This window comes from Setaria italica, chromosome VII, assembly GCF_000263155.2.
Source record: "Setaria italica strain Yugu1 chromosome VII, Setaria_italica_v2.0, whole genome shotgun sequence".
NCBI classification, from domain to species: Eukaryota; Viridiplantae; Streptophyta; class Magnoliopsida; order Poales; family Poaceae; genus Setaria; species Setaria italica.
The window spans coordinates 8,711,097-8,727,125 of NC_028456.1; the positions used below are offsets into that span (position 1 = coordinate 8,711,097).

Consider the following 16,029-nt stretch of genomic DNA (forward strand, 5'->3'; position numbering starts at 1 on the left):
AATACACGTCGACTGCCAATCGGAGACCGGCGTGTTCCTTATCACTCGGAGGGCAGCGTGCGTTTCGGGCACATGCAGGCTGCCGCATACGCCCGCGATCGAGCTCGCGGCTCGTGCGGACGCGGGGCGGGCAGCCGCAAACCGCCCCACTTGCACAACAAAGAATGAAACAATATATTGTATGGAGCTATTCCAACCATGAATTAAATATTCTTTTGCTTATGTGTCATTTTAGAAACATAAATATGAAATCAAATTGAGAATGGCCTTAGAAAATGGAGACCAAGGGCAACATTTAATGCCGAGCATCTAATGTAGACTGCTAATTCAACAAGTTTATTACACGTAGTGGTACACATGCCTACAAAACATATTATTCAAGTTCAAAATTTAATGACCTCAACAGTATGCTAGGATCCGCATGATACACCCAAAAATTACAGAATTGAACCGCTGGTTACATCACATAACTATAGCGAAACAACTTTGTGCCTTACTGGACCCCTGCAAAACCAGAACACAGATTCACTTGTGCCCTTGCTAACTGTCTGTCACTCAGCTCCCCCAAGCTTTGTGCTGATACCAACCACAGAATTAGGTCCAACAGAACTTTTAACAAATCATGGTCGATTCAGATCAGATATGATCAATATCCTTCTATGTATGTACTTGAACAAAAACATGTAGCATACACATTGTGTTGAATGTGTTGGTATTCATCAACCCAGGACCTTCTTGACTTCCTGAATGAACTTGGCTCTCTGAGAGGGATCCATCTGAACAAGCATCCAAAGGAACATGTAAGACGGTTACACAAAAAAAAAAGCTGTAGGTATTAGAACCATGATTTGGCAAGATGCAGTGTCTAGCACCATGCAAACGGAATAGGAACTCTGTGTTAGGAGTAATCCTGTGCGTGCTGTCCAGGTGCAGAGCTTGTCCAGGTTCAGAGTGTCTAGGTGCAGAGCCTATTTACTTAGCAGATTTCCAGCTGCTAGTTAGTGAGAATAATAAGCGAATCAAGGGAGTGATGGCTGTAGCTATTAGCTTTCAATTACAGGCCCTATTGTAGCTCTTGGCTATGTATAAATAGAGAAGAAAACAGAAAAGGCAGAAAGCAATTGCAGCACCAAAAGACTACTGTGTAGGTGTGTGTTCTGTGTGTGAGTTCCTAGGTTACCTGTGAGGCTTTAGGCCTTTCACTCTAAAGAAGTGAGATGCAGCAAAAAAGCACCAGTTGGAACCCAAGTTAAATACAAATACTAATTGGTAAAACCAGCAGATAGCAAGCTTACCTTATCTAATAATGTGGAAAGACCCTGTGAGAATGCTTCTAGATCTGAACTGGAGTCTGCAAGATCGGAGAGCGACTGAGACACCTTTTGAGCCCTTAACTCTTGGATATATCCCTTATAGTTTTCAGGATTCTCCTTCCAGGCAACAAAAGCATCATCATCATCCCATTCAGTGCTTCCTGTTGTGGCTTGAGAAGCCAAGTACCATTCCTTGATCAGCTCAACTGCTGATTGGTGAGTGAAGTGGTCACCAGCTATTCCTCTTATTTCTTTTGCAAGAACATCTTCAGAGATCCTCCTCCGTAGCCTTCTGTAGAAGAAAGAACGTGATTCTTCCCAATCTACAACTTTCTTAATCACACCTTTAGCTGCCATTCTGAGGGAAGTATCATGCAATTCAGCAAACCGTATTGCAATCTGGGTGTATAAAGGCAACAACTGTTTCGTACGAGCATCTATACTCTTCTGAAGGGATTCTACATCTGTTAGGCTTCCATTTCCAAGCTTTGCACCTTGGAGTTTTGCTTTCAGATTTATCAACTCTGGGTCAAGCCTACCCATACAGTCTTGGAGCTCCTCTGATCTGAATTTGATTTCAATTAACCCTTGAGGTTCCAGAACATTGCCTTTAGCAGTCCTCTCAGCATAACACTCAATTCGGTCTGGATTTATTTTGCTATCAACCACAACCCAAGCTCCTCCACGCAGCTCTCCAGCCATAGGAATGTAGACAAAAGCAGGCTGATTGTATGTCCTAAGGTTCTCAACAATTGTTGACCCAGCCTGAAGAATTCCTTCAAACAGATCTCTTTGTCCACCAGAGAATCCTCTCCAGTTAGCAAGGATGAACAGCGGCAATCCTTCACGGTTGAAGTCCAACAATGCCTGAGCTGTCTTGGTTGCAGAATCTGGGAACCACACTTGTCCAGCCCGAGGAACAGATCGCTCATGGGAATCAAGCTGGCCTGGATCAGCAGGGATAAGCTGCATCATGGTTTGTGTCTCCACAGCTATGACACCAACAGGAATTCCTCCAAGCTTTGCTCTGCCCGTAACCACTGTTTTCGCCCATCCTTCAAATGTCTCGACAAAGCTGTCTTTGTCAAACATACCACCCAACCATTTCCCTTGGCTGTCATCTACACCACGAATGGCTGCGCGCGGATCACATGTGTTCTCAGGGATGTATGCAACAGGTCTGTCTGGTGGGTCCAAAGGTTTTGTAATAGGAAGAGGTCCACCAATGTTGGCAGGAACATAGCTGAGCCACCTCAATATATTGGAAACACCTTCAAGGTCATCTGAAACAGTCAAGTGGACAACACCATTGGTCGCCATGATCTTAGGACCACCCAACTGCATGTGGGAGCTGTACACTTCCCGCCCAAGAAGCTTGTTCAGGGCAGAAAACCCAGTTAAAATAATAGGCTGGTCAAGACGCTGTATGCACCGTATACCGAGCCGAGCAAGATATGCTCCTATTCCAACAGTCCGCCCAGTCACAAATGTAAGTGTAAATGTCTCCTCATATGCCCTAGAATAAGCACTGGCAATAGCAGCACTTCCATGTATATTCTCAACACCAAGCCCATCCTCCTTGCCCACAACAGAGTCAATAATCCACCTAATTTCACCATTATCCAGCTGCAGCTTGTGTGCTATAACAGACAAGCTAATACGGGCATAGTCTTCGTCAGTCAGATAAATGTACTGAAAACCCCGTTCAGGGCTGCCTTCATCGGACCACCCAACACGGAAGCAAGATTTCACTTCATCGGCTATGCCAATCCTAGCACCGGAGTTTGCTGCCAAGTATATAAGAGGAAGCTTCCTCTCGCAGGCCAGGTTCGTGACAGCTTCAAAAAACGCATCTTCCCTTGGGCCAAATGATCCAGCTCTGAAAGTAATATCATTTGCTATGACAATAATCTGCCTGCCATTGGGAAATTCAGGAGTGGACATCTCTAAGATCCAAGCTACCATGCCAATGTCATTGAGCCCAGCGGGACGCTCCATGGAAATTATAGGAGTGCCCCAGGACCCATGTTTTTCAGCAAACACCAGCTCTGTTGCTTTCACATAAGACCTACTATTTTCACTGCCTTCAGAAACACTGGAGCCATTGGACTGCCATGACTTCTGCAGGGCAGTTTCAAATGCCTACAAATTTTTAGCCATTATCAGTTTAGGTTCAAATTCAAAATACCGATAATGCAAATAGGTACAAAAGAGAGGTGAACTCACCAGTGGAAAATCATAGCAATATGTAGTTCTGTTGTTCCTAGCAGAGCAGCGTTTTAGATCAATGACACTCAAAGGTTGATACGGATTATCCAGGGCCACACCATGCAAAGGACTAGCTGACGGAGAAGCTGAATGGTATACTAACTTCTGCGATTCAGTATCTTCCACTTCCCGGTAGATCTAAAACCATTAGAAATGCTATGTGCTTCAGAACATAATTAAATGGGACAATAGTTCGTAATATAAAACAACCACCTGTTGACGTATATTTTAATGTGTGCAATACAAAATAAGAAACCAGTAGGGACAACTTACATCAACGGTGCAAGTGTGACTAGTAACATTTGTAGTTACAACTCTCCAGGTGCCACTGGCAGGCCCATCGCAGTACAACTTGAGTTTCACCTCCCACTGGCATACAGAAAGATGATGCATCTGTGCACCAACAAGTTCGTGTATCTTCAAAGCCATTGATTTTAAAAGTGAACAAGCAGTAGCTTCGTCTTGGCCAACATCGACGATTGTGCTCCTGATTAAAACGAAAAGCATTGTTGAGGATGCCAACCAAATAGGCAAGCCATAATGTTTCCCAAAAATGATTATGTGCACACTTACCCTGAAAACGGAATGAGATCAAGAAGCTTTTGTTCTTTCAATATGCACAAATACATGTGAGAATGACCAGTCCTAATTGCATGAAGCTCTAATTCTTCAATAGCAGTCATCAAGGCTCTTAAAATGCTATTAGATGTAAATGACAAAGATTCCTCAGGACCTCCTACTTCAGTGTCGCCAATTTGGGCTGATATAAACTTGTTGCCTGCATTGGGTTGCCTGACAATAGTTCGGAAAAATACCCTATGCAACATTTTGGGGTTTTCAGTATTTCTTAGTGTGTAGATATGCCATTGACGATCACGTGATGGAGTATACTTCATTTCATTGTATCCTTTCACTTTCAACTTATCCTGTATTCATAATAGGTAACATGATTTATAAATAGTGAAGAAAATAAGCAAACTATAAGAACAGAATGTAGCAAAACAACATGCGGTAATTTTATAAACAGACCATTTCAAGAAGCATGGAGAGGGGAGGCTCCACATGCCGAAGAATCTGCTCTTCCTCATAACAACTCTTTTCATCTGACCAGAGTAATGTGTGGCGCATTGGCATGCGTGCTTCATCTCTTTGAACAATGCAACTTATAACCTTCAAACCAGCAGCTCGAAGATCATTTGCGACACTAGTATCCTTGAGTATCTTGTTAAGTTTTTCCATCCTATGTTGAGCTTGATCATCACTGCTGAAAGAAATGGACTAGGTTACACAGAGTTACACAGATCACAGACAAAAATTCCATTGGACCTGATATTGCACATGAGCAGACCTGATATTATTTTCATTTTCAGCACTCAATAAGGCAATGTGCATCATGTTGCCCTCAGAGCTGGCATGCTGTGCCGAATCCTTTAATGCAGCTACAATGGCTGTTCGTGCAGATTCAACTGATTTGACAGCTACCATGGCACCCCATCTTGTTCGACCAAGAACGGTCCCTTGTCCATTTTTAGTATCAACATGCCCTTCAGAAAATTCCCATAAAGCAAAGGCACCAGATTCCTTAAATTTCACTTGGATGCTATCTTTCACAAGAAGAGGCTGAAAAAATATTATTGGCAGGTTAGCCAACATGTTTTACTATACATATAGTACAAGTTGGAAGATCACAACTTTCACACCCAATTAATTTTAGCCAATCATCAGTATCCCGTTTCTCAATATTTCTCTTTGTGAAATGAAAAGATGATCATATCATGTCATTAGGACACTTCTTTGTGTGTGTGTGTGTTATATATATATATGAAAAAGATGATCATACCAGATGTGCTCAGTGGGACTATGAAAGATATCAAGTTAGTTGATATAATACCTGATACAATCGAGATATGTATGTCTCGATCACTTTCTGCTGAACAGTTGGATCACTGTAATCAAACAAAGAAATAAGTGCATCTTCGACAGGTAATGGGGCAGAGACTAAATCTTCCATGCTATCTTCAATAGTCATTTCTCCCTTATGCATCCCCAGATCAGAAAGGCTTCTTGCGATGCTTGCACGGAGTTCACTTAGTTTAGTTTGTTCAAGAAGTTCGCTTGCTTTAAGGGCCAACTGTGTTTATCAAGATGCATAGAATTAGTTAGAATAAAAATCAAAGAAAATAATAGCAGGAATATCTAGGTTATTTCAAGTTCCTGCACCTTATAATATCTTTTATGATTGAGTGAAGAAAAGCGAACCAACAGATCCCTGTAAGCAGCAGGATTTGGATAAACCAGCTTTTCCATAAGTGCTGTTACAAGCTTAGCTTTGTTCCTCACACCCTATGAACAAAATCACGCTATCAATAACAAAGATTGTTTCAGTGTCATAAGCACAGTTATCAGACCATCAAGAAATTACCTGGTGAGACAACACAATGTCTACAACCTTCTGCAAGTCTTTACTGTGCTGATGACGCAGGGTTTCAATCACATCAGACTGTAAAGGCATAATTAAAAAATAATAATAAGTCAGATTGTATCCAGTAAATTGAATCTGAAGCCATGCAAATGTTTTCAGCTCAATATGCACGCCATTTGTTAAAATGTGCTCCTAACTAGGAGAATGGAAAGGAGCGAACATTTTTGTGCTTTTCTTAGTGCTGATATGTTCAGTTTGGATATGTAAGATAACCTGAATCCCATCACTGAAAAGTTCTTCCACAGCAAGGTACTCCTTGAAAAGGGACTTGACAACAAAATGAGCATGGCTTTCTCTCCCACCCTCATATGACTTAAGTAGGCTCATAAGAGGCTCAATAAGCCTCTCATTCGTAGCTTTTTCCTTCTCTGAACCATATGCAAGATTTGCCTAAAAAAAAAAGAGTTAAAGTGGGCAAACAGTTTAAAAAGCAATGCCACAAAAGAAACCTAAAACTGACCTCAATGATGTCTCTCAGCAGCTTGGACGGGAAGTCCTTGTTTTTCCCATGGTAAAAGTTCAACTTGTATTCCATGTATTTATCCTCTAACTGCATAATAAAAGATAGAAATATCAGAGATAGAATGAAATAGGGTTATGTAAGGAAATATCAGAAGAACTGCAACCCAGAAATCAAAACAAAACTTACTGAAAATTCAGCTTCTATCTGGTGAAATGCTAAAGTGAAATATTTTGAATTTTTGCACATGAATACAATTCTATCCTCTAACTGCATGATAAACTACGGCAAGCTACAGAGTTTAATGCACACAACACAGTGCAAACTAGTGTTACAAAATATCATAGTTTTACTCTGGTGACACCACATTTTCCTGTCATCAACATAAACCAATATGTACAAAATTAAGATTATCTAGTAAAATGAATCATCTTTCCTTTAAGCCAGATTGGCTATATCTTGCCAATTGTTTCATACCTCACTCTTAAGATTTCTTGGAAGCCTAGTTGCTAGAACTGACATAAGTTCATCCCACTGTAGGAAGGGAAGCTCGGGATCATCCAGGCAGCATACCAAATCTTGTACAACCTGAAAAGAAGCAGAGTTTAAAATGAATCAATCAATATGTGATAAGTAAATGCTAAGGACTTCATGAGATAGACACCGAAATACAATAACTTCAATTAAAGAAATGTGTCTGAAAATTATGAAACTAGAAGATAGAACTGCTTAAAGAAAGAAAATTATTTACGTAGCAGATAAATTTGCAGTTGAACTAACATGAGCATGATTAGCATATACTGACCATTAGAATTTTCCATAGATTATACAAATTTTGGAACAAAAGTAAGCAGAACCAAAAAATGGAAGACTGGCTAGCCCTTAACTCATAAAAGCTAACTCTCTCTGTCCCAAAAGCATATTTCATGATGAACCTAATTATACTTATTTGGTCTCATAAATATTGGTACTTTTTTAATATAATCTTGGTCAAACTTAAGATAGTTTGACAAGGACAAACCTAGAATAACACTCTTTTTGGGATGGAGGGAGTGCACAAAACATACTATAAAGAAACACATGATAAAAAAAGGAAAAGAAATGGAAGATTATCACAATAAGATGGAATATTTACTTCATTGATATTATGCTCGTATCCTGCAAGGACCATTCGAGCAGCATTCAAACTTGCATCATATCTTTTGTGTACTTGGCTAGAGGCAGCAACAGGAAGGTCCATTTGTGGAAATATTCCATGAAATGGTTCAGCTCTTTTCACAGCAGAAGGGTCATCAAGATCCAGCCTTGCTATAAGATCACCAGCCTAGAACAGAATATAAGTTCAGAAATGTTACATGTAATGATTATGTGATGCAAGCACAATGCAAGGAGGGCAGATGTACGAATATAACCTGCAATGCCTGGCCCTCAGACATCATAACATGAATGACACCAGAAGCAGGCGACAAGAGAGGCATGCACATTTTCATAACCTCAACTTCCGCATATGGTACATCAGCATCAACATGAGCACCATCAGCAACCAAGAACCGAAGAAGTTTGCAGGGTGTCTCAGCTAATAACTTTGATGGATCATGATCATTCTGCAAAAACGCAAAGTCATCAGCTACTTGGGGCATAGTGTAGTATGGCCAAAATCTTACAATCTTAAAAAGGTCTCTTCTCGATTTTCAATCACCCCTGATTACAGTGATTTTTAAGTCAGGTGTTGTAGTTAAATTCCAACAGAATCAAGTGTTTTAAATTCACAAGGATTAGTCACAAATTTCTTATGTGATGTCTCCTGTAGAAAGCAAACAATAAGAACCAAATGCAGTAATGAAAGATACAGACAAATCTGGCAGAAGTTTCCCAATCAGACACCAAGAATATATAGGGAAAAAGAGTGTGCACCTGTAACAAGCATGTCTTTCCATCAATCAGAAGTCGTGTACCACCAGCTTCTTCTTCCGCGTAAATTACATGGCTATTTCCATCCAACTGAAGCCATTACAGTTCAACAATCAGAACCGCCACTAACTTTGAAACCATTTATCAGAGTTATTAATAAAGCATAAAAGAAGGAACAAGTTACCTGCATTAAGAGGCCTCCATCACATAAAGATTGTACATTCGCTTCAATTGCTGAATCATTCATTCGTAATCTGTAGCTACCATGTCCAGTCCTTACAGTTTCAACCTACAACACAATGCGGACAAAACTCAGAATGTCTAACTTTATTGTAGCTAAAATAGATTTTCTTATGGAATATCACACTTACTGTGTATTTGCTCCCTTCGATATTCAGATTAACTGTTGAACTGACAAGGGATATATGCTGCATATAAGAATTATTGGTCAACCATTCTTCACCTCAAAAAATATCCATTGTATCCCACAAAAACATACCTTTGGTGGAATCTGGCCCTTGGTGAGATAACTGACATAATCAGAAACAGTGGCTGCATTGGCAGTTACTGTTTTCTGTAAGATGTAACAATGATTTAAATTAGACCATACATTGGTATGTTTTTCACGATTTAAATTAGAGAAAAGTGCTAGCAGAGTGGTGTTGTTTCTTCATCTTACATATAGAGCTCCTCCAACCACTGAAATATACCATGGGGGCCTCTCAGCTTGAACACGCATAGCTATTCTGGTATCAAGCCAGCCAGTATGAATCTTATTTTCTCTGAAGTCTGAAGCCTGGATTAATATAGGGAAATAGCACCACAGGTTTAGGCGTAATGGAAAAACAAAAACAATGATAGTATAAAACCAACAAAAAGAAAAGGAGGCTTAAAAGGTGCTTAATGTTTCTCACATTTAAGAGATCAACTGTGTAATCAACATTTGAATGAATTTCTCCACGAATTTGAATCTCTTTTAATGCAAGAGCCATGTTCGTTATTGCTGCTGATCTAGAGAGCCCATATGCAAAAACATGCCCTGTAATGAAACAAGCAATCATTTGACAATGAGGACCAAAAGTCCAAAACAAATTTACAAAGAATATCCGCTAGCTTTGCACATACCAAACTGAGAATCAGCAAATTCATGAATGCCTCCACCAGACTGAAAACAGATTAAATGGGGATCAGAGTGCAAATTGTTTGTTTAACTAAATGAAACGATGAATGGTTAACAAACAGTACCATCCAAATTATCTGCACAATACAAAATTATGTGCAAGATTAACATGGCAAACAAATTACCTTTACTGAGAAGTAGGCCCAAACATTAGGCTTGCTTTTAAAACTTATCTCCTGAAAAAAAATCAGGACCTGGTCATTTAACCAAACTTGATCTATTTGACCAATATATCTGGCATTACAAAACCTCACCTTCACTTTCCCACCAGTAGGTTTGAAACCATCATCTGGATCCTCGCTAGTAATTCTAACTGCTACACAATGGCCCTTTGGCCATTGAGAATCTACTTCATCAAAATTAAATGGTGTGGCAAGAGCTGCTGTTTTCCTCCAAATGTCATATCCTCCTCCATAGTCCATTCCATAGAAACGTCTGATTTCTATCATAAGGGTACAATTTAGAGATTAAAATAATAAGGAACTAAATAAGTTGGTAAATTGGTAATTACCTGGAATCTGCCAAAGAGGTATGCCCATTCCAACTGCAACTTGAGCTGCAGGAAGATTTACTTCAGCAATCCACTCAGTGACTGGATGCTCGACCTGAACGTATATCATTCAGCATTGTAAAGGATTCCCAGCAGGTTAATTAATCAATAATGATGTTAAAGGGAGCAAACCTGTAATCTGGGATTAAGCTCCAGAAAATAGTATTCCCCAGTCTCCATGCTGTAAAGGTATTCAACAGTAGCAGCACCAACATAACCCACAGCCTTAGCAAGCCTCCTTGCTGCCTGCTCAAGCGCTTTAACTGTCTCACGAGGAGCAACAGTAACTGGGCCTTCCTCAATAATCTGTTATAAAAAAATATGAACGGAACTACAAGTGAGAAATAGAATGCAGAACAAAATGCATGGTTCTATAATTGTGTGTGTGGGTAGGTGGGGGTGGGGGGCAAACCTTTTGGTGTCGCCGTTGCACACTGCAATCACGACTGTGAAGTGCTGCCACATTGCCATATTGATCACAAAGCAACTGAACTTCAAGATGACGACTCTACAATAGACAACAAGATTTAGAATCAAATATAAAGTAAGGATCTTTAAAACCTAACACAAGTGTACAAGGTAGTCCAAAAGATAGTTTCAGAAAAAGGGTCAACATCTTCCCCACAAAGTGTTGGGAAACAAGATGTGTTGCGTCTCTCCAGCCATTATCCCAACCTTTCCATGATACTGACTGTAAATTGACATAAATGGTTCATGTACAACATGTTATTCAAAACTAAGAAAAGCTTAGTCCAACTCCAGCAAGTGCAGTGTCTCATCCAGAACACAATGATTTCTAGATCCTAAAAACAGTATGGTATCCACTCAGCTGTTGTCTCTTTCAACAATGCCCATTAATTAACTTTTCATATATATGTTGGTCTCCATAAATGATGGCCATTGGTTCATTAGTCAATAATGTATCAGATGAAGCTTCCAGAACATACATCAATAACTCGACAACAAAAAGGGGTGGAATATAACTTCCAGAATAAAAACTAACCTGGGATGCAAGCCTCATGATAAATATTGGGGAGCCAGGGACTTCACCTTGTACTTGCTTAAACAGTGCTCTAACCTCATCGTCATTATGAACCTACCAGGGAGATTAAGTTAATCATGACAAGTAGGTGGTTAGCTCTCCACGCTCAACTCCAGTGTGCACAATCTCCATAGATGGTTACCACATAAAATAACGAACCTTTCTTATTCCTTTACCACCACCTCCCCAGGATGCCTTAATCATGGCAGGATAACCAACCACCTGACAACTCGCAACAGCTTCTTCTGTGGTAGTAACACAAGCTTTTCTATACATTTCCTCAGGTATCGCATCTAAGCAGCACTCTAATGGAACTTCAACCTAAATGTAGTGTAATTATTATATGAAAATGAATAGAGGTGAGATCAGAAGATAGTTGTCAAAGAGAGAGTGAGACTCACATGTGATCCACTCCACGAAAGGGTCGGGACCCCAGCTGCTTGAGCAATGAGAGCTGAACCGACCTTATCTCCCAATGCATTCATTGATGCCGCAGGTGGCCCAAGGAAAACAATTCCTTTTGCGGTCAATGCATCTGGAAGTTCAGGATTCTCAGAAGCATGACCCCAACCAGGCCAAACAGCAGAAACACCTATTCTTTCTGCTACCTACAATATCAAAAGTCCATCCATAGTTTTAATGGTAACAATTAGACTTCCGAAGTAGCTGAGCTGGAGAAATACGAATTTCTCTACTTAAATATGCCAATGGTTACCAAGAAAGAAAAGAAATAGCAGAACAGTAGTAAACCAAATGATTAGCAGGGCTAACCTCCACTATGAGTTGAACATTTGCATAGTTGTTATTGTTTGTTCCACCAGGCACCTCTACAAATTGATCAGCAATTCTAATGTGTTCTGCATTTATCCTCATGTCTTCTGGAGTTGCCATAGCTATGAGCTGAATCGCCTTCTCCGATCCAAAAGTATCATTAGCCCATGTCCGGACACTCCTCATGAACTTTGCTGCTGCCATTCCATTGTTGGCCACTAGTATACTGTGAATTGGTGTTTTGCCACCTAGCGCCGCACAAAATTCAACAACCTTGGACACTGAGGCATGTCTGCCATTATGTGCTTCATTTACAATCCCATTCATTTGATATGAATCGGTTGGCCCCCTGGGATCCTCGGATCCACTGCAAAAGGACCAAAGGAAAGGATTACTCCTGTGTTCAGAACACTTACAATATGCATGGTCGTCATAAATCAACAAGGTTCAAATAGGCTTTGTATCTATCATATACGTCCAGTTAAGTGAAGCATTTACATAGAACAAAAGTCTGAAAAAGATGTATGCAGATATGATTTCATAAGTGTCCGCTGTCCAGCAATACTGGAAGTAGTTCTGTGAAATAAGCTGTAACCACATCATGTAAGTGAGCGTAGTATTCATTATGCCCCAAATAACAGATACAGAAACAGGTCTATGGCTGTGGTACAAACTGCAACAAGACAGCACCATATTTTGAATCATTTACTATGATACACTGAGGTGTACGAAACTACAATATTTCACCACAGAGCAACATTAAGATAAGTAGCATTGAGGAAACTAGCAATAAGCTGCAGAATATTTTTCCAAAATAAACACATAATACAACTGTAAAATGTTTAAGTTCTTACTGAGAAATATCCACTTCCGATGTTGCCTCATTTGGGAGGTCGATGATGCCAGCAAGACCTACATGCAGACAAACATTCGAACTGAGCACATCTACATTACTACCTAACAACTACAATCTAATTTTCTTTGCATATTTCACTGACAAAAAAATGTAAAAGTTTGTTTCAACAGGAATGAATACGTAAGGAAAATAAAGGTTCAGATATATGTAATTTGATGTACTGCATATGTTATCTTGCAAAATACTTTTTCTTTTACAGATATGTGTATAAATGCAGTTACGAGAACATCATATGAATATTTAAAAGTTACTCTCAATTACCAGAAAATGAAAAGATTATAGGCTTGCTGCAATACTGTTTTATCAGAACAAGTTCCACAGCTACCACTTTCTATGTCATACATATTGAGGTTTCAACATTACAATGTTAAATAACATCAGCCAAGAAAAAATTCTTTCATATATAGATCAAAGCAAAATTTTACTTGAATCGGAAAATAAAATCTCACAGTACCTTGACGGACAGACTGGTTGTGCTTTTTGGCATCTGATACCCCATCTCCTCCATCACGAAGTGAACGAGTGCGGCTTTTCCTTCGGTTTGAGGGCCGCGATGATACAGGTGATGGGAATGTAGTTCCAGCTGAAGTTCTATGGCGATTAGGAAGTAGTGGCAGCGCCTTTGAGGCAGCTGCAGCTAATCCAAGTTGCGACATTGTCGTTCCGTAGCCCAGACAGCACAATTAAATATTTTCTCAAAGGCAAAGTGCCATTAAAAGAGAGCAAAAACTCCTGGGAAATCTGACAGAAGCAAATGAGAAAGTTATTTGTTAACTCAATGCACAACAACTTCATAAGAGCTCTAGCAGAACACTCCTAGGAAGTTTGAATATCTAAGAAATGAAAAGAAGGATTATGGTTTATAGGTCATTCCCAATAAAACCTGTTCACTTGTTCAGAAATAAGAAAGCCACGATTTATTCAGCACCTGGAACCATTCCATAGTTTTTAGTGATGTTTTAGACACCCTCTCATTGTGAAGGCTATGGGTACCTATTATGTTAAGATCTAATCTAGTTTATTGGCAACCTCTGTTTCAGAAAACTATTTACTAGTAAAACATGTCCAAAGACACAAAGGTCCTATTTCTACGTCACAGCTTGCTGGCACCCTTTTCTATTGGCGACCCTGAGTAAGCTGCTGTTTACTCATCACTCATTTGAATTGTATGGAGGCTACCTAATGGTAGATATCTTTATTCAATCCCTTTGACATGCAGAGCCCAATAAGTAGGTTGTCTATTCAGTGAAAATTTGGGGCAGGGTGGGATTTGAGGTGGCAAGGAAACCTCAACCTGGGCAGGGGGAAATAATGAGGATACAACAAGCTTTAAGGTCCCAAAATGGCAACAGGGTTTTTTCCTCCTTCCTATGAATAACCAAACTTATCTTTTTCTCTTTTATGAGGGAGAAGGGCTGGAAAAGCATGTAAAGATCTTCATGGAACCGGGGAGGGATCATAAGGCATTCAGCAAGTCGTTGATTTGAGGTATTCCTTCCGGAGAAGGTACATCAATTTTTCATACTAAATGATGATTCCATCTCATCAGAGCAGATTGCTTTTTTTTCCCTCCAAAAGTACAGGTAAGCCCCATTCTCATGCACAACATACTGATGCAACAACACCATATTTTTTAGATTTAACATGCAAAAAAACTTAAGAATATGTCAAACAAAAGTGGGCACGGATTACATGTGGATATTAAATAACCAGGGAAAGAGAAAAAGATACGGAACCATCAAATGGCAGCAGTACCGGCTACCCAGAACGGAAACGATGACACACAGCTCAAAACTAACAAGTAACAAAGCCAAGCGCATACCTTACCTGCCCACATGGAAACAGGAGGGCTTAAACCCTAATTCATGAGACTACTGATACTACACCTTAAACCTCCACTCCTAGTGAAGACACAGACAGAACGGCAGCTAGCAATCTAGCATGTGCATGGGCAATCGGGCATCACCGACTGAACCACAGCCAGCAATGCTAATGCTAGACAATAGCAGAGCCAGCCAGAGGCTACCCATCCATCATGCAACCAGAGACAACCTACATTTCGCCAGCGCAGCAGCTCGAAACAACTGTAGAACCCGAATCCATCACCCACTCCAGTCAGCCTCCCATTCCCGTACGGAATTCATAGAATTCAGCCCAGCCGGGCAAAACCCCTGCCAGTACTGACGAAGCCAGCCCAGCCTTAAACCCTCTACCCAGCCAGACAAACCAACCCCCATCCCGCCGGCAACCAGAAGAGCAATGACGGCGCGCGGCCTCACCGGCGGTGGCGCAGATCGGCTTGCGGCGAGCGGATCTGGCGAGCTCCGCTGCGGCTGCGACAGAGGGGGCGGCGCTGGCGACGGGACGAACGAATAAATAGCGGGAACGGCAGGCGAGCTCGTACCTCGGGGAGAAAGAGGGAGGCGGCGGAGAAGGCGACGCGCGGGGTTTGGATCCTTGCGGCGGCGGGGCGGAGCAGAGGAGGGGAGAGGAGGCGCCGGGTGGAGTGGAGGCGAGGCGAGGCGGATATCCCGAGGGGTGGGGGCGAGCCAGGAGGGCGGGGGTGACGGGGGGATGGGGGGTGTGCGGCCTATAATAATAATTTCGTGGCCCGCATCGGCATCGGGGACTCCGCCAGTCCGCCGCGGTGGAGCGGAATGGCACGTGACAGAGCCGGGCGGAGATGGGGATATGGTGCGGGGCAAGTGGAGGGCCCGGATGCGGCCTGGTGGATAGGGTGGGCCAGATCGGACGGGGCTGGATGGGGAGGCGATTCCGGCCAGGGGTTTTGGTTGCTGGGGGCGCTGCTCTCTTGGCTTGTCCCCATGGCTTGGGACTTGGACGGTTTGACGGCAGGCTCGGCAGCGACGGGGGTAACAGGGATTTCAGCCACTATTAAGCTGAGTGGTTGAGCTGAGCACACTTGCCCTGATCGTGACATGGTTTTTGGCCTTGGCCTCTCGCTCTCTGAGTTTTGCTGTCAGGATTTCTTCTAGCTAGAAACTGGTATGCGCAATCAATTATGTAGGTAGAGATTAGTAGTATAGTATAGCAGTGGGAGCAATATAATTGCATTTCATCGGGGTTTTTTAAAAGTTACATTTGATCGGTTTAGATTTAGAAGAAGGCATGGTAA

At 41.4% G+C, this 16,029-nt stretch overlaps 1 protein-coding gene across 3 annotated transcripts; it reads right to left on the reverse strand.

Annotated features, from left to right (window-relative positions):
• Positions 1-256: 256 nt before the first annotated feature.
• LOC101781270 (acetyl-CoA carboxylase 2-like) lies at positions 257-15,457 on the reverse strand. 3 transcript variants are annotated; one of them, XM_012847177.3, is made up of 34 exons: positions 15,298-15,457; positions 13,348-13,634; positions 12,832-12,889; positions 11,978-12,344; positions 11,608-11,814; positions 11,366-11,527; positions 11,168-11,260; positions 10,577-10,672; positions 10,297-10,470; positions 10,126-10,219; positions 9,869-10,056; positions 9,740-9,790; positions 9,560-9,599; positions 9,349-9,473; positions 9,114-9,230; positions 8,934-9,008; positions 8,806-8,862; positions 8,619-8,723; positions 8,438-8,524; positions 7,936-8,127; positions 7,659-7,847; positions 7,001-7,111; positions 6,524-6,613; positions 6,277-6,453; positions 6,004-6,081; positions 5,802-5,924; positions 5,473-5,712; positions 4,930-5,201; positions 4,611-4,845; positions 4,155-4,507; positions 3,855-4,068; positions 3,540-3,719; positions 1,296-3,455; positions 257-776 (listed from the first exon to the last, which is right to left on the reverse strand). In XM_012847177.3, exons 2-34 carry the CDS (start codon positions 13,547-13,549, stop codon positions 720-722), a joined length of 6,969 nt encoding a protein of 2,322 aa, XP_012702631.1. In that variant the 5' UTR covers positions 13,550-13,634; positions 15,298-15,457; the 3' UTR covers positions 257-719.
• Positions 15,458-16,029: the final 572 nt, after the last annotated feature.